Source organism: Pithys albifrons, chromosome 3 (assembly GCF_047495875.1).
Source record: "Pithys albifrons albifrons isolate INPA30051 chromosome 3, PitAlb_v1, whole genome shotgun sequence".
Classification (NCBI taxonomy): domain Eukaryota; kingdom Metazoa; phylum Chordata; class Aves; order Passeriformes; family Thamnophilidae; genus Pithys; species Pithys albifrons.
In genome coordinates, this window is record NC_092460.1 from 62,480,219 (window position 1) to 62,503,161 (window position 22,943).

The 22,943-nt window shown below is 38.2% G+C and overlaps 1 protein-coding gene across 4 annotated transcripts in view; it reads right to left on the bottom strand.

The window, feature by feature from the left end:
- NAV3 (neuron navigator 3) overlaps positions 1–22,943 on the bottom strand; it is a 273,242-nt gene that overhangs the window by 179,963 nt on the left and 70,336 nt on the right. For all 4 annotated transcript variants that reach the window (XM_071552178.1, XM_071552177.1, XM_071552176.1 and 1 more), the window contains exons 2-3: positions 6,300–6,417; positions 5,529–5,581 (exon numbers count right to left, since the gene is read on the bottom strand). In XM_071552178.1, coding sequence (XP_071408279.1) covers positions 5,529–5,581; positions 6,300–6,417 — 171 coding nt within the window. The remainder of the gene's footprint in view (positions 1–5,528; positions 5,582–6,299; positions 6,418–22,943) is intronic.

Sequence of the window (22,943 nt, forward strand, 5' to 3'; positions counted from 1 at the left end):
ACTTAAAAAGTCCAAGGAAGAAATGCAGCTGATGGGAGTTTGGTAACATTGGGGCACGGGCTCAGCTACACTGAAGATAAAATGCCCTCATAAATTTTCCCTCTGGAAAACAGCTTGACTGGAGGCTGTACAAAAGTGTGGACAACACAGGCAGTTAAAGAACAACTTGGAGCCCTTTGATCTCTTTTGTTGACCAATCTGTGACTTCATCAATGGGAACGGGATTCTAAGTGTGGACTTGTAATTAAATTAAATCAGGGTCTGCTCCAAAAGGTAACAAGTCTCCAGGATGAGAGGGTCTTTTACTTGACCCAAGAAAGCCCATAAGAGAAAGTTTCCATTGTAACACAAACATGAATGCTCATCTCCAGTGTGACCAGGTCCTCCATAATGCACCTGGCAAAGAGAGAAACTTGCAGAGCAGAGGGGGATTTTAAGATGATACTGGAAATTCCCATACTAAGTGTACAGAAGCAGGCAAAAGACATGGCATTTGATTTGTATTGCCAAGAAGTTGACAGAATGGAAAAGAAATCATGCTTACCAGCTGTCTCATGGCTGCACACATTGTTTACAAAAGATAAAGGTCCCTGTGTGCCGTTTTGATGGTGTACATTGAAAACTTCTCTGGCAAATAAAAATAAATTTGTATATTCCTGATGTAGGCATGCCAAAGAACCAATAATCTGGATTAAGTTAATCTGGAAGGTCATTGGAAGGACAGCATCATCTTTTTCTCTCAGATATAAATACCCTTATTGAAATTAAAATTATATTTTGAAATAGTTGTCAATGAAAGCAAAACTCTTTCTTCCCCTGATCCTTCCACACAGCCTTTTACCTAACATCTGAGCATATTCTTCAAATAACCACTCCTCCAAAATGCCCACATACAAACTGTGACTGTCTTACAGGTTCTTTCTATGTAACACAGGTAAACTATGAGCTCTTCTATCTAAAAACACAAGAAACCTCAAATTTCAATTATTACCATTGTCTTTTGTGGTTTTATTTAGATCACTTCCCTTTATATCATGATGTGAAGCTGACATCATTTTAGAATAGTACTTTTATTTTTTTCCCCCTCTTAAGCCTACACCATTTTCAAATTCTAAATATTTCTTACCTACCGCAGAGGACATAGAAATTTGTTTTTGACTCTGTTCTACCCATATTGTGAGAAGACAATTCCTTTGACTATATTTTTAAACAGAAATTAGTACTAAGATTGTTTTCTGAGGTCTTTCTCCACTCTCTCATGCAAACAGCATCTTTCCTGAAACTCACTTTATTTCTCAAATTTAAGTATGCAAACATGTTCCATCGAAATGAGACTACTGTTTTCCAATCATTTATACACACCAAACCTGAACATGTGACAAAATTATATTGTGTTATTCCCCATATTTTCACAAAACTCTCATAGCTGCCAGTTGCAAAATCTGTGAAGACTGACTGATAGGCATGGGGTGAGCGTCTGAATTTAAACAAGAGAAGGTCACACAGGTATTAGAGGAGGTCATACAGGTCCCAGTGCAGGAAGAAACTGGCCAGCACATTAAAGGAGTTGGGATTAGTTTTCAAAGCAAAGACTGAACTCCCACTTTCCCAAGGTAACATATTTCTACATTTGGCCAATTTACTGAATGTATGTATCAACATGTCACACTTGTGTGAAAGGCTCAACTGAAGCTGCTCCAAAGCAGAGAAAGTATATCTTGAATCCAAACAGTCAATCTCACCAACAACTGTACCAGCAAAGATGGGAGATTGCTCCACAGTTCAACACTGTGTGGACAGGAAGAGCTCACATGTGGGCCCACTGGACAGTGAATGCAGGGATGATGTTTTCAGGTTTCCCAATACTCAAACAGCTACACACAACCATAACCCACACACATTCACATATAAATCATGGGTATTAGTAGAACCCTCAATGCTTACTTTATATAGAATCATCCTGTTTTTCACAAACAATTTTTACAGACAGAATGCTGATGCTGATATTTTCATCCTTGAATATTGACTTTACTGGACCCTGTGGGGAAGCTACTCAACAGTGTCTGCTCAGCACATGCCTGCCAGACAAAGTCTGAAGGGCACATACATTCTGTGGCATATTTATTAGTTCTAGTTTCCACCTATTCATTCTGTCCACAGGCTGACTCTCTGTTAAGAAGACATCTGCATGCACCTTATTCCCTCACAACCTGACCCTCCTCCAGAGAGGAACACAAGCATATAAGCACAGATGGAGCCACCGGGGGCTTCTGTGGGACTACAGGAACACTACAAAGCACATCTAGCACATTCAATTGCAAAGCAATGTCTACCAGTACACACATGGTAACCTTGTCTTTCCCATCTTTAGGCTTCACTCACTTAGCTAAGTCACAGAAAGTTCTCTCTATCTCAAAAAAAGCTCCCTGGTTAAGCAGAGACTAATGCACCACTTTTCTTTTCCTAAAGTACACAACTTTTCTTCAGTCTCATAGAATACAGCAAGATTTCTGGCATTCTTCTGCCTTTTTTCTAAAATTTCTGAGATTTGAATATAAAATGATTTATCCCCCAATACATCTCAAGTTCTCATATTCTGTGTGCAACATCAAATGGGCGAGCATAAAGACAGTCACATGAATCCTCGTAAAGCTAACTATGCAGAAACTGGATGCTGCTGGGCTTCACATGTTTATAGTTTTTATGAACTTGGACCTATGGAGACAATTAAATTTGTCTGCAAGTATTTTATATATCACTGCTAAAAGAGTGCAATACATTGAAATAGAGCTAACTAAAGGAAAACCAAACCCCAAGCATTTTATACACATTTACATTAAACATTAAAATATGTTTAAAAATTAAGGTAACAGCTGAATTGAGATGCCTTAAAAATCACTTCAAAGTTGATGACATTGACAAGAGGAAAACAAAATGAGTTTTGTGAGTGGAACCAAACTTTGAAGTATTGGTAGTGATTAATTATGAATTGATATCAATATTGTGGGCAGAGAATATCAAGTATTTCTAGCAGCAGAGAATCCATGACAGTGCACTTCAGCTTTTTTAAGCTAATAAAATATCTTAGATGTGACCTCCTGGAAAGGGGATCAGATGGCAGATGTACAGAGAAAATATTTTTTCTTAATTGCAAGTTATGAGAGCAAGGATTATGAAAACAAGTGCAAGCAGAGGGTGTGGTGGGATTCTTAAGGTTTATCAAATAAAAATATTAAAATGACAGTGGTGAATGAATGGCTAACAAACATGCCATAGGAATAGTTTGACTGTTGCTGGTTTGAGGGCTGATATTATGGCAAATCCTTACAGAAAATATTGCTACATACTGGTGAATGTCAAGCATTCAAACTAGCTTCAACCACTACTACATTTTTTCTGCATATTACAAACACATGAGAGTCCACTGCTACAAGAAGAGAACTGCTCTACCACCAACTGAGTGAGCTGACAAAATTGAACACTGCTAAGGGAAATACCTAAAAAGGTGGTAAATTTGTGTCTTTGGCTAGGTGAGATCAATACATAGCCCAAAGGAAACAAATGGAAAATAGACTTGAAACCTTGTATTTCTGACATGCACTGAGAGAAAAGCTGAAAAGCTTTAATTACTATAACTTCAGTACATTTTAAATTTCCTAGCTCAGTTGAGAAATCTGGTATTACCAAAGGGCGGCAAATAACCTGATCAGTCTGTAGAGATAAAACAATGCAGCACAGAGACCAAAGCAAAGAAGGGTAAATAAACATGTTACTATCTAGTTAAAGTGACTAAATGGGACACTTTGGACTCTGTGAAAACACTGATGTATGACCATGTACAGGAGTTTTCATAGCACCTGTTTTGAGACTCAGAGCACTTGGGAATAGTCTGGCCTGGCTGAGCTGAGACATGGGCTTATGGGAGGAGGAGGACAGACACAAAGCAATTCCCACAGGTAGTGCTGCGGCCTTGGCATGCACTGGTCATGCTTCCCCCATAGGAGCAGCAGAGCTAGAGATGAAATCCAGAATCCCTATGCCACACATCAATGCAACTATCAACAGGGAACGTACACCCATCTGGAGATTCAGACGTTCCTAGAGAGAATACTTCTCTCTGCAGCTTGTCTGTCTCTCATGGAAATGAACCTCGATAAACGTCAGATTGGTGAGTCCCTAAGCAATGCTAGATGGCCATAAACCAGTTACATAACCTTGGAAAATCATATCACTTTCCTGTGCTTTTGTCTCTTCTTGTTTGTCTTGCCTGTATGGAATGGCAAGTTTTAACATGATTAAAGCAGAGAGTGATAATCTCTCAATCTGTGTGTGTAATGCTAGAATTCCACACTGGAGTTCCCAACATTCTCAGCCAGGGCCACTAGCTGCTGTCTTAATATGAGTAATTAAAATAATAACTATTATTATGGAAATTGCATATATTCTTTCTATGAACTGTTTCAAAAAGCCTGAAAGTCAGAGAAAAAACTTAATCTAAATCTGCATATTTTTTGAACTGTAAGAACCTAAAGACCCCATTATTTACTTTACTGGCACTCAAAAATTTTCCCCTTACCTTTTGAAGAAAAAGCTGCAGACACCTTTCCCTTTTAAAAAATGCACTGACCGAAAGCACTATTTTTTCCTATTCAATTTCCATTTTTAAGCCCAGTTTCAGCAGTGTGCTGTCATGCAAGCTCATCTAAATCCCTGTACTCCAAAATCCTTGCCAGCTAAACAACCATGCTTCTTGTTTATGTATCATTTGAATGGGAACAGAAAGGCAAAGACCCCAGCATGGGGGAACATGACTGGAACTGTAAATGACTCAGTAAATGCATGGTGATGTTACGAAGGCTCAGATTTTGTTCCTGTCACTTCCACAGTCTTCTAAGGCAGTTTTATCTTATTAAATGTAGTTGACTTGCCATAAACACAGTACAAGATTAATAAGATTCCATATGAATCACTGTTACTAAATGCTTCTTGTCTGAGAGTATTAAAAAGTCTTTAGGCAGCTGCCAGCTATAGCTCAGAGAGCTGTATGACTAAAGTGCTATTTCTGAAAGTCTTGGAGTCAGTGCATCTAACTGGACTTCACAGTGGATGATCCAAAAGGCTATTTATATTTAAAAACAATTTGGCAAGTCTTGGTCATCAAACCAGTTTTCCAGACACAAAGACTCCACTTAATAACTTGTTCTTGGATTCACTGCCCTTAGAAATTAAGTTAAATGAAATAATTTGTATCATCAGAAGAACAGGTCTGCTAAGGTAGTTCTTGATTAATTTGAAGTTATGACCTTTTGCTACTGGGTTATCTCAAGATCCAAAGTCAGTGAGCACAGAAATGAAGTGACAAACACTAAGCAAATGTGGGAAAGAAGTATCAGGAACACTTTATGAGAATTAGGACTTTATGGTAAATAGGGGACAGAATATTCATAGCTTAAATAAATCGTTATTAAGTAACATTTTATGAAAGTGCAGTGGTGTCAACATAAATTAAAAATATCTTTTTTTCTTACCATTTGAGAGTGGCTCCGGGGACAGCCATTGATATCTTCAACCTTTTCATTTGCTAAACAAAAACAGTGAGGAAAAAGCAAAAGTAAACAATGAGATACAACTTTCCTTTCCCCCCGGCCCAGTCAAAAAAAAAAAAAGAAAAAGGAGAAACAACCAAAACCATAAAACCTAAAAATCAAAACAGAAAAAAACCCCAGAAGAACAGTAGAAAAGACACAGCAATAAAGTGCAGAGGGTTTTGTTGACACAGAGCTCCTTTCTAAGTAAAGCTCAGTTGTACAGTAACAACACTCTTGTTAGCAGCAGTTGCTTCCACATGCCAAATCATGCAAAGGGGGAAGTGTGAAGGAGGTCGCTGCTGATTCTTCAGCCCCTGCAAAATAACTGCTGACATGAAATCTTCCACAATTGTCTTTGCAGGGTCAGGATACAGTTTCAAGGCATCCCAGAAAGTATTAGCCACTCCAACTAACAAAATGCACACATGGGAGACATATGGTTTAATGGAGCATTCATTTCTGACAATTCGAAGTGTGTAAGATACAGTTCTGGCCATTTAAAGTATGGTTAAACAGCAACTTCCAAACATGCTCACATAAACAATTTTTTAAATCAAGACAAGGAAAAACCCCACAAATATCAGAGACATATGGACCCAGTCAGATTGTATTATTCAGGTTTCATCTTATTGTTAAATATGTTCAACTTGAATTATATATTCCCCCATGCAAGCAGTCAGCTTGCAGTGCTTCCCTCAGCCTTGGCCTTACCGATGATCTGGATGATTTCTGCTAGCAGAACTCCATCTGCAATGTCCTGTTGCAAATCCTTGATCAACCGCTTGTGGCCAGATTTTGCTAGGTAGTGGTTAGCCCAGTCAGTATAAATCTGCAGAGCAGAGGGGGAGGGCAAGGGGAAGAAGGGGAAGAGAGAAAAGAAGACAATAAGTCTTAAAACAAATGTTGGCTTGCACACCAGAACTATTTGGGATCACTTTCCCATTTAAGAAGTCAGCACCAAAGGAAACAATTTTAATGTTCTTTGCCTTTTTTTCTTCTTTTTAACTGCCATGCCCCTCCCCCTGTCATCCTCTGTTTTATTTTAACTTCAAATGATTCAGGCTGTTTCATGAGGGTTCAAACTCGCTGTGACCAGGCAAAATTCCCCTTATGACTGTAAAGGAAACTCCTGTCATAAATCAATTACATCTATCACAATTCCACCTCCCACCACATTTCTACCTCCATGAATGCCCCACCAACAACTTTCATGCTTTAGGCTGCCTAAGAGAGAGTGATAGCAGAGACATGTGCCTGTGTTTGGGCAAGGGTTCATTGGGTTATTGCTGCTATTCCTGTGCCTGATGATGCCTCTGTGACACTCTGCAGTAATCACTGGATCCCACTGCACAGGAACAGGTCATTTGTCCACTGGCCTACAGTTCAAAGTGCTCTATTGTGCACAGAGGAGACTGAGAGCACCAGATGCCCAGTAGTTTTATCACTGGAATTACAGTATATATATTCTGGAAATAAGCTGTGTCCTTACCCCTCCTAAAGTGGAGGATTGAAGGGTGAGACTGAGGAGCACCAAATACTTAGTAGCTGGCAGAACAAAAACGACAGTTATCAACAAAAGCTTGTAAAGGACCAGCTGAACAATATCCTCCAAAATAAGGGAGGGGAGAGAGGTGAAGGGAGAGGTTGAAGACATTTCATAAGGCATGTATGTATACAGAGCATTTGATAACACCTACAGCATGCACACAGGCAGAACCAGGTTCACTTAGGGCAACATAAGAAAAACAAGACACCTTCACCTCTACACTGAAGGACAAGTGCACTACACGTCATCCTGGGGTGTCCTAGCATGCAGAGGGAGCTCAGGCTAATAGAGATTGGAAGGGGGTGTCACACAAATCAAGGGTATCAATGGCCCTTGTCAGCCAGTCCTGGCTTCCTTTCGCAGTGTGTTTGTGACCTCTCTCCTCACTCCAGAAAACAGGACTTGTATAGATCCTCTAACTACCTTGGGATGCTGCCACTGAGACGAATCACAGATGTATGACAGAACCATTGTGTGAGTACATATAATAACTAGAGGTCTTTCTCTGCTGAGAATATTATTTGAAAATGTTGAAACTGTACCTCTTTCACAAAACCCCCCATGAGTTTACTTTATAAACATCCTTTTATTTAATTCACAGACCCTTGGGAGGAAGGGGTCATAAACCCATTTTGTGAACAGAAAAACAGAGGCAAAAGCCATTAACTACTTGCTTATTTTACCAAGAAAATCTGCAGCAGAGCTGGGGTGGGAAAATGGATGCAATTCTCTGTTCAGTGTCTTACCCAAAGAACCATCATCAGCTTTCTACCCTTCAAAAGTATCACCATCTAGTCCATGTTCCCCTGCTAAGAACTCCTTCACTACCAGAGTACCTTTGTCACAGATTTTCTACCTCTTTAATAAAAGAGAGAAAATTGTAGCTTGTTTGGTCTACACAATTTCTTCCTGTATTCCTGCAGGTGGATAACTGGCTGATTTGACACAGCCTTCTTTATGGCTTTAGAACTTTAGATAACTCCACAGAATTGCGGAAGTGGATTCAGCTCCCCCATAGCCAAAGGATGCTGTGGTTAAATAGGGCCCTTATTTTCCCTGCTGCACCCAGAAGTCCACTTCAGTCACCTGTGTTCAGTGACTGATATTCTTTTTTCTATATTACAAGTGAGTGACATAAAGGGCTCCATTAAAATGTTTTATAAAAGCCATCTGTAGCTAAGAAAGTGTTTCTTCAACTGTATAACTATATATAATGAATTCTAATCTGAAGTCTCTAAAGGTTGTATAAACATATATTTAGTACAATATGAAATCATGATGATAAAAGACACATACCACATCCATAGCATCATATATTCCCTACTACTAGTAATTCAACTTCAGACATTCTATTAAAATCATGTTTCAGAAATACTCTCGGAGCTATTACTATAAGCAGAACTATTTTCTATATTCCAATGAAACTGATCCACTGGAACATACAGATTTTAATACCACTAGTATTATTTTAGGTTAGTTTCACATTACAAATAAAAATACTTTACCAGGCATCTCCTTTTTCATTTGTCACACCCTCATATAATTGGGTGTATCAATCCTAATTTTGACTACAATTTGAACTATCCTCTCACTAAGCAGACAAGGAAATTTTGTTCTAGCAGCTGCTTCGCAAGTGTCTAGTATGCCAAGAATGGACTTCACCAGCCCCTCCACTCCCTTCATAATTTTGTTTTCTCATTATTTTAAAAGTGATAAGCATAAAGAATGCAAACAGTGTTTTGTAAGCAAAGGTTGATAATCTGCGTAATACCAAAATTTGACTGATAGTCAGATTTTGATAGTCATGCAATGGTAGAAAAACAGTACTGGGTGGAGGAAGTGTTAAAAGAGCAGTTTTATTCACCTCACAAATACTCTAAAAACCCAAAAGGGTAAAGAGTTGTTGATGGAGACAATACAGCAAAGTAACACCCAGATTGATAGCAGAATATCACGTTACTTCCTTTTTTTATGTAGGTGGTACCACTTTTTTCTGTTTCCACTCCCCTTCCTGATAGGATGCCCTTCCCATTCATCTCATTCTTCTGGGGACCCAGCTGCTCAGGAGTCAGTTATAAAAAATGAAAAGCATGTTGACAGACACATGAAAGTATAAAACTGTACACATGCCACTATAATGTGTTTTAATTTTCTAATGCAAATATAATGAGAAATAAAGAATCCCGCCTTCACAGTTTTTAAGTATCACTGTAACGATGCACCTCATAAATTTTATCTTTAACTCTGTGGGAAAACATAAAGCTCCAGTGTGCATTCTTGTTAACAATACTCACACAAAACAGAATATAAAAAAATCAGTAACTTCATGCAATTGTCTGCTTTTTATGGGTGCTCCCCTTCCACTGGGTGCTGAGCAGCTCTAAGGAGGGGCAGTGCATGCTACCCCTCTTTTTAGAACTGGCAATAGGTCATGCTGTCATGCTTTAATTGTGCAGGAATGTTCCCCCAAAACCTCTTATCTTCAATTTTTCTCTGAGGAGGCTGTTACAGAGAACACAGACATGAGGGTTAGTAGTTGCAAAACTTCCTCCCCTCTCTGCTGCTCCAGTAACCCTGTCCTACAGCCACACACTGGGCCAGGCTGCCAACTTACTCATTTCCTCCCCAAGCTTCCTCTCCTACCACCCTGCTTTACAGGCATATCTGACATGGGAGTATTCCACTACAACACTAAGCTCTAACTGCTGGCAACATACAGGACAGCCACTTGTATCCTGCAACGCAAAGGACCGGTCTCAGCAACGTGGTAATTGAACAAACCTGATCCTGTGTTTGTATAGTCCGAGTCCCAGACCAGCACCTGGTGATTTAACTGCTTGCAATGTGAAACATGATTCAGCTTGGCAACCCGAGCTCAGGCACAGCTTGCTCATGTTCACAACAGTTTCCCCCAGCATTCCTCAACTGCTTGTCATACTAACCTTCAACAGAGTAGAGGAAATAAACTCTGATACCCGAATACAGTTATGAACTTTACCTTGATACTTCACATGTAGCTACTAGGAGCATAGCAGAGCTGCTTGGCAGGAACTGTAATGAAGCAATAGACTTCATACCACAGTAGCTTAATGAAGTGAAAAAGAGAGAGGATCTCACAGGTTACTGCCTTTCTTAGAAAATGCTTTAATCATAAGCTGTGTAATTATACATCAGGAAGTGCTATAATGCACCCTCTTTAAAAATAATACAGAAATGTTACCACCCAAAATCAGTGCCAAGTGGGGAATGTCAGATGGGTTTCAGAAGCGCAGGCAGATTAATGCAATAATAATGCATGACACTTAGTCAGTATCTTCAACTAAATCAGCTCAACATGCTTTCCAGGCATAAATGAGATCACCTCTTCTATTTATTATTTCTGTAGACATGGGGAAACTGAGGCATAAAACCTGCTTTTTTCTGTGGCTCATTCAAGGGCAAACAGAGCTGGGAATACAACCCAGATATTCTGAGTTGAAATAATTTCTTCTGTAAGTATTTTTATCAAGTAGTTTTATAAAAAGGCTTGGTGGGAAAATGGATATGGCAAGAATCAGAACCCTTCCAGATATTTTTGTTTGTTTGCTACAGAATATGGAGCCTCAGCTTTGAAAATCGTCTCCTTTTGCTACCGAGAAGATGGCTTTCCATATTTAGAGTATGTCTCTCACTGCCTTATGTGCCAATGCTGCTGCTTAGGGAGAACAGCAGTTGCTGCCAATTGAGTTATGCTAGGACCTCATGACAGATTTCCATGCCATTTAGGAGCATAGTTTGTATTTGAAAAACATTTAGGTACTTGTCCACTATATGCAAAAGTGTCCTTCCTATATATGTGGAATAAACAGATAGCATCCAGTTCTCATCACACGGCCTTTAAATTACTCTGTAGCAGACAACTGTATCCTCATTAGCATGAAAGAATTGAAATGGTGTTCACCAGTGCTCACTCATGGTCTAGTCTCTGCCCAATGACACCCTAATACCTTTGGGGTTGGGGAGGTTTTTTAAGAACTCCATTTCCCAAAAAGAATCTGTAGGCAACAGCAAGCTTCCCACAGATTTTTCTTTACTCTTTGTCTTATGACAAACAACAGTTGGAGAAATGGAAGGAAAAACTAGTATTAAAAAAGAAAAAAAGTATACCTGAGTTATAATATTTCACAACAATGCACAATATTACTTTTTGGCACAGCAGGAGTTCTGTCTTTTATCCTATGTTTGGAATATATCGATGCATTTCATAATACTTTTTTTTTTCTTTTCAAAAAAGGAAATAAAAGAAAATGGAACTATGAAATAGCCTCAAGACTAGAATTTTAACAGTCAGCCAAAGTAGAAATAAAGCACTGTTAACTTAATAGACTTTCTAGTGCAATATATTTACTCTGCTTAAAATGTTGCCTTTGGAGACAACTGATAGTTGATAGCAGTTACAGCTTTTCACCCACAGACACTCTAAATTGTGCTTGAAGAAGAAGAAGAATCAATTGATAATTTCTTTCTGCTGTTCACCAGTATGCTACAACATGGGCTATAAAGGCTGCATATCTATTTTCTAGGAGGTTTTCCAGTGTTTGGCCTACCCTGGATGCTGAATACCCAAAAGAGCCTGTGTAACAGTCCCAGAGTCCCTGATGAAGAGGATCTGCCAGAAGAGAGGGCATGACCACAACTCTATTTCAGCATACCTACTCTTGGCTAATAAATTGTGGATAGCAGAGCATAGATTAGAGTGGCCCTGAAGCTCTTTGTATTTATAAAGAGATGCTGGGCAACACATTGACTAGTGATAGATTAGGGTGAGAAAATCAGATTGCAGTGAGATGGCTTTCTCCTTCCCACTGCCTATACATTAAGGAAAACTCAACTGGAAGGCAGGACCTGACCTTTTAAATATTTTCTTATTGAAGGCTATGTCTCTGGGCTGCAAAAGAATAATTTATTAGTTTCAGTCCTCCATTTAGCAGACAAAAAGGCTAATGTTGAAAACAATGGTTTGCATTTAGACTGCCATAACAGACAGATAAAGCATTTGATTTATGTCTTGATTTAATTGACTATAGAAAACACACTGTGACTCATTTGCTATGAAGTAAAGCTGGGGTCTGGGGGTGGCACTTTTTGTAACTTTAAGCAAATTACTTGAGAAAGAAAAATATTTACACAATTAAAAATATATAGACAGAAAATAAAAATAGAACAACTTATTTTATAGGCAAGATGGGAGCCAATGCACTTAATTTAACAAGATGAAATAAGTATTAAATGACATTCCACAAACCCTGTTTTTGAATCCTACTGAGCAAATAAGAACAATTATGAGTTAAGGAATAGAAACCACTTAGAGGGATACACGCCAATTAACCAAAATGTCAGAATCCCTGTAGTACAATTCTATTTTGTAAATAGCAGCATGTATCCATCAACACTACTCAGTAACTTACCGATAAAACCACAATTAAACAAAACTCCACTAAGCCCAGCTAAGAAAATTAGTAGCAAGCATACCCTTCAAAAATCACTGGCAAGCTTTAGATGACACTGAACTTTAAGGGAGAGGTTTTATATTTCCAAGTTTCTCTTACAGTTTGTGATCTAATCAATGAAGTAACAATAGTGACGTACTGTGTTCCCTTTCTTCTCATTTATTCCCAAATCCCAGCTCAGAATTAATTGAATACATGTATTTGAGGCCAACATTCACCAGTGGCACTGGGGCAAGACTTCTGATGCTTCTGTGCCAGATGAAAGGTAACAGTATAAGCTTCTCTGAGCGTATATTCGTGTATGTATTTGAGTGTGTATTTGCACATAAAGTTCCCTGAGTGATTTGTATATTGCCCAACTAAAAATCCAACCCTTTATAGAATGAAACAGCTTTGTAAAGAATCATATCGATTTGCTTTAGAGTTTAGTCATATAATTTTGTTTATTGGCTTCCTACACCTACTCTTCAGTCCTGTGTAATAGCAATAAAATACCACAGGAAGGAGCCAGATATTCATGCTTCAGCTGCAGGGACCCCAGCCAGACAGCTGCTTCTCTGCTGGCTTGTGCTGTGGGGAAGCAGCGCTTTTCAAGAGAAGAACACCATCACAGTTACTAACATTGTCCTCGAGCTTCCTGAATTATCAGGAGACAATACAAAGTGCCAACCACACAAAGCAATCCTCTAAAGCAGTCAGCCTTAGACTTTGTTATATATACTCCATATATTGGTCTCTACAACTTTGTAAATATTTCTTTTATATGTATGTGTGTGTGTGTGTGTGTGCGCGCTCGCGCGTATGTATGTGTATGTACATATATATATTATCTTTAACCTATATTTCAGCATCCATTTAGTGAAAGTACAATAAAATACAGGACCTATTATTCAATGCTATTCTTACATAAAACATTGATTAAAGCTAATATCTCAGTTAATTTTATTAGAGTGAAGAACACCAGGATTCCCTGATGGGTATAAGTGTTACACCTGGAGACACCACTCAGAAGGTGTCCTAGGATTTTAGTTCAGATAAGGAGTGTGATTCCAAAGGCAGTTTCCTATCATTGGGACTCTGTCAAAGATCCTCTTTACGTGCAAAGAAACATGCTTCAAGGGCATGAATGCACTCCATTCACTAACCAGAATTTAGTCCATGCAACAAACTGAGAACTTAGATAAGTAATCCTCCATCCCCACAATATATACCTCAAATGCAGGTTCTTTAGTGCTGAACTGGGCTTCCCTAAAGAGCAACCCTTCCAGCTTATGTTGACATAAGTGTGTCCCAGGAGCGATGGGGGAGGGTGTACGTGAAAGAGCTGATCACTGTCCTGTGAGGTGAGACATACACAGAGGTGTTTCTGTAAGTTGATGTGATGCTACAGTAGAGACAGGTATAGAGGACATGCTTTGGTCTAGATAGTAGGGATGCGTGAAGAAAATAATTTGAGCAAAAGCACAATGACAGAATTCTCTAATACAAATAAATGAACTGAAATATCTGAAAATCTCCCTATCTCCTGCATGTGCACCCACACTTGAACACCATCCAAGCCTGCCCAAAGCTTGAAGCATGGCTCTCTCTGACAGTTACTCACTAAAGAGAACTCCCTCAGAAGAAATGGCTGATTTAGGAAGGAGCACCTGTGCCTATCCAAAGGAAGAAGGGTAAAAAGAAAGACATGTTTCTGCTTTTGTAAGCATCCAGGATAGCAACGGCGACCCTCCATACCAGAGGCCCCATTTCATTCCCTTGAATGACACTTCCTATACTCTAAACTTGCTTAAATCTTATGTCTCATAAATGTGCTGTCACTGCTAGGATAAGTTTCATGATAAGTCCTACATTCACTTTGATAAAGAAACCCACAGTAAGCAGAGTTAAGTTTTCTGTAAAGGGAAAAATGAACTGAATTTACACAGTTTTCCTTTGTGGCTTACCAGTATCACAACAACAGAGAAGAATGGAGAAAAGACTTCTACAATCTCAGACCTGACTAGAATGCATAAAGTAACTTGGAGAACAAAAGCATCATTGCTTTGTTGATTCATTTTTTGTTTACAAATAAAAAGCCACTCTTGGTATCAAACAGTGTATGGAGTCAACACCTGCCTTTGCAAATCAGCAATGGGGCTCTTTAAATGGAGCTGAGAAAATTCCGCTGTGACACTGCTCCAGATTTTCCATCAAAGCTCATTTTAAGGATTTGTGACTTGGACAGGGAGATTCTTTCCACACTGCAATTTGGCAACAAAGAACTTGGCCCAGGGATCAAAATAACCATCTTTGCCAGCACTTCGTTTTAAGAGTGGAAAGGCAAATTTCGATACATAAGGATGCAGAAATATTAAGACATACATTTGTTCTTTTCTTGTGAGAAAACAGTAGTAAATAAGACTGTAAGACTGCATCTAGCTTTAAATATAAAGTCTTCAGAACTTTTTGAGGCTTAGAGACTTTTTTGAATTTTCTAGTTTCCTCTCATGTGGGAAAACAGCTTTGAAAATCAAACTCACCAAAATACACTGTTTGCTTTCTGAGCTATACATTTTATAACAAGATATTTTAACTCCTGCTTAATTTTTCTCTGAGCTTTTATGTTTAAAAGTGGTTTGTCACCAAATCCACGATTTTAGTATCAATAAATGTATTGCACACATTCAGCACACCACTGAGGTGCTAAAGGTAACACAACGTTAATATTAAGGAAATGAGTAAATGATTAAAAGTTTAAGTGATCTGAGCCTATTCTTACTGTCATTAATCTCTGTTAAAACTGGCCTTGGTGGTGAATGTGAGAGTAATAATGGTCATGTGTGTGCAACCATTTTGCCTTTTCTTCCTAGCTGAAGCTTAGGAAGATTAAATTATGCTTACATAGATGACAACCTATATATATATACTTCTTCAGATCAAGAAATATAAAACAGTGTTTCATGACTTGAAAAACTAAGGATGCAGCTCAGTACAACAGGAATACCAGTTTATGACATTTCCATTCTTATTCGTTGATCACCATTGAAAGCACTGCCCATAATAAAGACCTGCCTATTCTGGTTAAAGTAATTCTTAAATTTACAATCATCCAGGACCATAAACTTTATGCCTGAAGTAAATTCTGTCACTCAATATTCTTAAACAAGAAAAGATAGTAATCCTATCATAATTTTGACAACAGAAGACTTTTCATCTCAAATGAGATTCAATACTATAATCTTTCTCATTTCTTAAAGATCTGTCTCGTATACAGCCTCTGTAACACAACCAGATTTAGAAGGATACTCCAATGGAAAGAAAAAGGTTCTGGATTCCTACCAAAAATGTTCTGGACACCCTTCCTTTCTATTATAAAAGGTGCTTAAATACCTCTATTGAAGGCTTTGGTGCACATCACATAAGAAGAGACAGCGTCTCAAAGTTGATCCTTATGACCTGGGAAGCCTCCTTCACTATTCAATCTCCCATGCAAACCTACCAACAGATACCCAAACTTCTGATTCATCTATACACTTCTGTAGAACTACAGCAACAGTTACCAAATATATATGATTCATGACTCAACTTTTTTTTCACTCATGATTTACCTCTGAAGACAATGAAAACCACTTCTTTTATGACACAAAATGGTGCTTTTGTGTTTGAAGGCTGTTCTATGCGTCCTCATGACTGGCTGTACACAGGGTACCCACTGCCCTCTTCCTCAAGGGACTGCTCTCCACATCTGCAACTCTTCACTCAGTGTCCTATATTTTCTCTTGAAATGCACACTCCAGTGACACCCTGTCTCTTGAATAACAGATTAGAAATGAAGGATAAGGATTGACTAGCTCACTTTAAAGGGCCACTGCCTTTAAATTTAATTAAATCCATATCTTCTACCTCCCACACAATCACCCCTTGGGACTAAAGTCTTCTGTAAAGGATTAGGAAGGAGATACTCTCATTGCAGCCACACCACTTTACAGAAAATAATTCAGGATTTGGGAAACTGTGAGGAGGAAGCAGATGAGGAAGAAAGGGACTGACTGAAAACACAAACAAATAACTCTGCTGGCTAGAGATTATAGCATTCATTTTGGACAGAGGTAATTGTTTTCCAGCCTTTTCTTTCAGAAGCTTTCTTTATATTGTCCTACTAATGTAAGTAAGAAACAGAAGTGATCCAGTAAAAGGAGCATCATTGTTTCTCTCAGGGGAGTCCCCAGTGAGCCACCTACCACCTTGCGTCCCACCCCATGTTAGGGTCAGTTTTTTACTTGTGGTGCTGCTTGGCACTAATGGCACCACTAGCTACCCAGGTAGCTCCGAGATGGCCGGCACTCCAAGAGAGCCCACACAGCTGTTTAATCATTCAGAGGCATATGGAGTATTTCTTTGGTGAATTCTTTGCAGTTAGTCTACTTTTTTAGAAAAACTCCTTTTCCATTAACCTTCTAAATCCCTGATAAAATAACAAATAAGGTAATTTGTTAGTGTTTTAAATTTTTTTTTGTTATTAACACGAAAAAATTATTACTGATGAATAATGAATATTCCATTCTGAAACACTGGATTGTTTGACTTTTTTCCAGCTCTAACCTTTTCTTACAGTAGGCAGGTGCTTATTTCACCTGCCCTTTAAATAAACCTTGCTGGTATGGTGCTTGACTCTGGGAAGCCAATGCAGTTTCTGAGCATTCTCAGAAGTACAATTTCATGTCTGTACAGATCCTTAATGTAAAAAACTGAAATGGCTATGGATGGAACATAAGTGTTGCCAAAACAGACAGCTGCTGAGTGGGAGTTCTGAGGATGAGAATGATAGATATAGGCACCTAAAATAAAAGTGAGGTAGGTCATAGGAACATAATTTCTTTGGGGGAGGAGGGAAGGTCATATTTCAGGAATTACTGTACAGAGCTTGATATCCTTTGTGAAAAGTCCAACCATTTCCTACATTACTTAGTGCATAACATATGTATGGAAAAGAATAGTCCTTAAAATGTTTTTCCTTAAATTCTTACTGTTTTTCTTGAAGGCCTCTGATAACAGATGATTGCTTTTTTAAATAGTACTTGCTGAATGTCTGTCATTTTGATGTAAAAGTAAGGAGAAATCCTTTGAAAGAACTCCCTGAAAACTTAAATAACTTCAATGTATTTTTTTATTATTTTTAAACAGAATTTATACATTTGGGAACTTTACATTTTAATGGAAAGAAAAGTTTGAAATTTTATGAAACTGATGTACCTCTAGCGTTGAGCAGTCCCACAGAAAGACTTCTCAAACATTGCACCAGATGGCTTAGTTCTTCCCTTCCCTGGACAGTTTCACGTTACTTCACTATCAGGAATAAAATCCCATACTTCATCAATGCCTCATTTTATGTTACTGCCATTATCTTGTTACAGGTTATTATTGTATTAGCATTCTCCACCTAATAATTATTCCAGAGTCACAGCAGTAAAACTCTTAAAGTCTTAAGCTCTGATCTGCTGAACCACTTAAGATTCATCTGTGCTTCTTAGACTGAAAAAGATGTTCCATACATTAAAGAAGAATGAAAGTGGGCAAATGGCTTCTCTAGTCTGTAGCTTTATAGTAAAACAATCCCAGCTCAGCTAGATAGATTAAATGCATCTCTCCAAAATATCATATATGCCTTTATTGTGTAGATGAATGTACTGCATTCCTTCAAATCCACAGCAGCATTCTTGTATAAACAGTTATTTACACCACAGTGCAAAATAGGTGACTTTGGTACATCTCAAACCAACTTGCAGGACTTGGACCACCAAAAACACTGTAAAATGTCTGAAGATACTCCAGTAAAATATATATTTTAACATACAAATGATAAAAGGTCTTATACTGTAAGCCATTAAAAAATATTACATCCCAAAAATGGTTTATAAATGCTCACAATGATATTCAGTGGTACAACACAGTCCTGTAAATAATTATCTTAAGGACAATATATTTCAATTAAGTGCGTTATCATTCTCCAAATTCCAATCACACAACAGCCACAGTGATACAGAGGGCACATGAAAATATTGCATAATCACCCTTGCAATTATGTTCAACCAAAAAACTGCCCATAGAACAGTGAACTCATCTGAATGCAGCTGATGTGAAGCAAAGATTATTTAAAAAAAATAGCATGTACATATATTTCCATGATGTCCATTCTTTGCAAAACAAATGTTTATGAGTTTACATGTGAAGCTCACATATGTCCTTCAGCAGTGACTAGGTAATTTAAAAAAAAAAAAAACACAAAACCAGACAACCTACAGTTTAGATTTGGATAGATTGATCCTAAAGACCCAAGAAAGAAAGGCAAGAATTGAGAAAATTTCTTAAATCCACAGGTAGATAGTATGATTCTCATCTAATTGTTTTAGCTATATATATTCCAATCATTGAATATGCACTATATAAGCAGCATTCATGAAGAATCTGACAACTGAATGAACAGCAAAAAACATGTGCAGAGAGGCTACAAAAGTTAGGGAAGATGTGATGTGGGAGCACAGCTTGTAGAGTTGTTCAAGTCCTTTGTCACATACATACCCCTCTTGGTGCCCTTCTTGGAAGAAGGCCTTGCAAACACCCCAAAATTAATTATGATTTGCCCAGCTTCTTACGTTGTTTGTTCAACTGACTGGACCATCTGACTTTGGCACAAGCAAACCTTTTTTGTGGAAAGCTGGCAGAATCACTGTTTGCAGGGAAACCCAAACACTTCTAAACAAACTTCATGTCTTTAGTTACTCAAAGTCAGAAGACAGAAAAAAGGCTTAAAGAAAGTTTTCTTTTTTTTCCATTGCCTAAGTTTTTGATGTTCCTTGAAAGCATTTGAAAAGTCAGTTTACACTGTCCTCTTCCTGGCTGGAAGGTGCTTGCTCCTAGTCTCCTGTCACTGTGATTGTGGAGCTTTTAGAGAGCCATGACAGATACAACATGGCCTGGTTGACTACAAACCTGCCCATATGCCCCTTGAAGCAGAAACGGCCTCTTAATACCTGGAGCAGTCCATGTGGATCCAGGAGACGCAGGGCCTATGTATTCACCTCTCATGTGTGAGCCAGTTGGAAGCACTCTGTCTCTTAAAACTTTCAAAAGCCTTTCAAAAATAAAATTTTTTCAAAAATCCCATTTTTGTCCTTCTCTATCTATGAATTCTTATTGATGCTTTTCCCTTCCAGCAACATCATCTTTAAGCTTTAAGATGCCCTTTAATCTTGCTCTCTACACTCAACTTCATGAAAAGGAAACTCCTCAGTCTGGGGAGAGCAAAGACAGAAAATATTTCCTTAGAATTACTTCTTCTCTTTTTGCATGAAAGACCATTTTTGCCATCACTTCTTGTCTTACTCTTGAAAGACCTGGTTTTACCTTAAAGCCAGAACAAAAGTGGCTGTCAAACACTTTGATGGCCTCAAAATATCTTCCTGTAGAACTGTTTTGTTTTCTCTATAGTAATGTAAATCTACTTACAGTAAGCAATTTTTCAACTATTTTTCACAAATGCCTTAAAAACAGTCCCCTGATTCATACAGCTCTGCTATATGATGTGTTGTAAACTTTAACACAAGGAGGGAGTATTTCATATGGTATCAAATATTGAGACTTATGGAAGAAAACAATTAGGAAAGAAGACATCCTTTCAACAAAGAGTCTATAGTTTTCATCACTGCTTTTTCCCTTAAGAGAGAAGTTTGATATCCTTTAAGCTGTCTCTCTGAAGATACTTTTAAATTAAGAGATGAAGTATATCTCTAAGAGACAGCTAGGCACAGAGATTTGCTAGGAGCAGAGGCAGATGCAAATCTTTTTAGATATTCAAATAAGTTTGGCAGAATGACTTTGTGAAAATTGTTTTTTGTTGAGATGATGGACAAAGAAAAATGACCTGACTAAAAGGAGAGACAAAATTCATGATCAGAAAGTCCCCTGCAGAAAAAGCCAGAAAAATCACAGAATTACCTGAATAGTATTAATGTGCAGAATAAAGAACTATTTCATGCTACAGTTATGGCGGAAATTATCTTGGGATATAGGCAATGAGATTGCTGCAGATTATTTGGGTATTTTCCCCTTTAAGACAGAAGGGTGTCCTAAGTTCATGTAAGGCAGAAAACGAGATCTAAAAATTCCTCATTTTTTCCTTTTGCAGGGAAAAACCTTCTAAAATCTGATTTTTTTTAGCAGCTATTCCAGACCAAGAGTTAGCAACGTACTTCAGTAAACCTCTTTACCACAGAAAACCCAATGTCATGACGTCAAGTACAGGCAAGATCTTCGCTTCTATCAAGAGCATCCAACTGCAGCATATACTGATGCAAAAAATAAACAGCATTCCTCTCCTCATAAAGGATCTAAAACACATTCATCTGTTTTCAGTTGGATATTTCATTAAAATTTCTGGGGTTTGGCATCCTCCTACCTGTACCACAAGAAAGTAGAAATAGCGCCACTGAAGACAACATTTAAATGGAAGAATTGTTGCCTTTAGGATAAGAAGTAGGGCCTGGAGCTAAACAAACAAACAAACCAACCGACCACATCCCCTGCTGGCACTGTTGCACAAACTGAAGTGTTCATCACAGCTGATTGTAAGCTTATGGTACTAATGAGTATCTGATGCTCTCTGTCTTGTTTGCAGTTACTTAGAGAGCTGGCTTGTTTCTACATTGGATCAATTCCTTCACTAATGTCATTCAAAACTTTGTTCTGCCCTAATCCTTTTTCATGTGGAATTAGGTGGAATGAACTGCTTTCCTTAACACTGTCATCTTTGCCAGGCATCAAAAAAAGTTCACAGGGGCCACAGGGTGAGTCTGAGGAAGCACTGAAGTACAGGATGTATGGTGACTAACCATGGTGGGGAAAAAATGTCACCTCCCACCCCCACATCATGCGAGTCACCCATCCCACAGCTCAATGACACAGGATGCAGGAGAACACCAACAGTGGGCATCCAACAATGGTACACACTCCCAGCTCAGTTCTGTGGCCTCTGCTGTTCCAATATCTCAGCAGCTCAGAGGAATCAATGCACCAACTAATCACAATGCAATATATATCAAAGAATATACATCTTGCATAATTATGCTGCAATATTTCTGATTTTTGTATATTTATTGAAATATGCATATTTCATTTATATATGCATATTCCATACAAATTTGTCTGGCACGGAAATAAATATGGCTGACCGCTGAAAGTTGGTAGTATTGAGGGACAAGATATTTTCATCCAAAATTTAGGCATTTAGCCTGAGGTGAGTATCTAGGCTCCATCAACAGTCTGTACCCAGACAAAAAGGAAACTATGAAGCAGTTTAACCCAAGCAGAAGCCTCATATAAGAAGAATGAATTCCTCTTTGAAGATGCCCTTCAATAACCAGGACAGCAACCTAGAGGACTAGTTTAAATTAAATTCCTAATTTTTAGAGGACAAAAACTGGTGAGACTAATCCCACCTGTAGTGCACAACTGTCTTTAAACTCAAATTTTTTAGATGACTCTGGAGGCATCAGGATAAATATTTATAAGTACAATAGGAGGATCTATACAAAAAGTTCACAGCACAAACTGTTCCTCACAGTTTTTCTTTTAGTGAAATCTATGCTAATATATCCATTGATTTCTGCTGGGGCAAGACTAAATGGAGTACATCTGTTCTGTTTTGAATTATTCCTGCAGAAGGACAGCAGGAATTTGCAAAGCAGGAGCTTGCAGAGATGCAATTATTCCAGGAGGGTCACACTCCTGGAATGTGGATATGGATAAACATCTGCATCTCACTATGTCCCTGTCTTCTTTTTGTTTTTCTACCTGCACAATCAAAAAGTCCCCCAGGCTTGGCACATAAATGGCTTCAAACAGGATGGTTGCACATTAAATAAGTGTACACATATTTAGTAGGAACTGAAGGCTAGGGGCAAAAAGATCTCTGTTTGGGGGTTTATCACACTGAAAAAGGTGATTGGGGAAGGAAGTAAGACTCCACATCGAAGTAGATGCCTAATAACTTGATAGAGCATAGAAATGCAATCAACTGCTTCAAGCAAATTCAGTTTATTCCATCTATGGAAATAAAAAGTAAATATGAGAAATAAAGTAACTGTAGTAACTTACTCTAAGCTATCCATCTTTCAATATAAAAATATAAACATGTCAAACACTATTAATAATTTATATGACATACACAGAGCACATGCAGACGAGCACAATAAACTGCTTTCATTCTTCTCTGATCCTGAGTCAGCTCTGTATCAGGTCAATATTTTGACACTAATTAATGTAGTCTTAAAAATGCCTTAC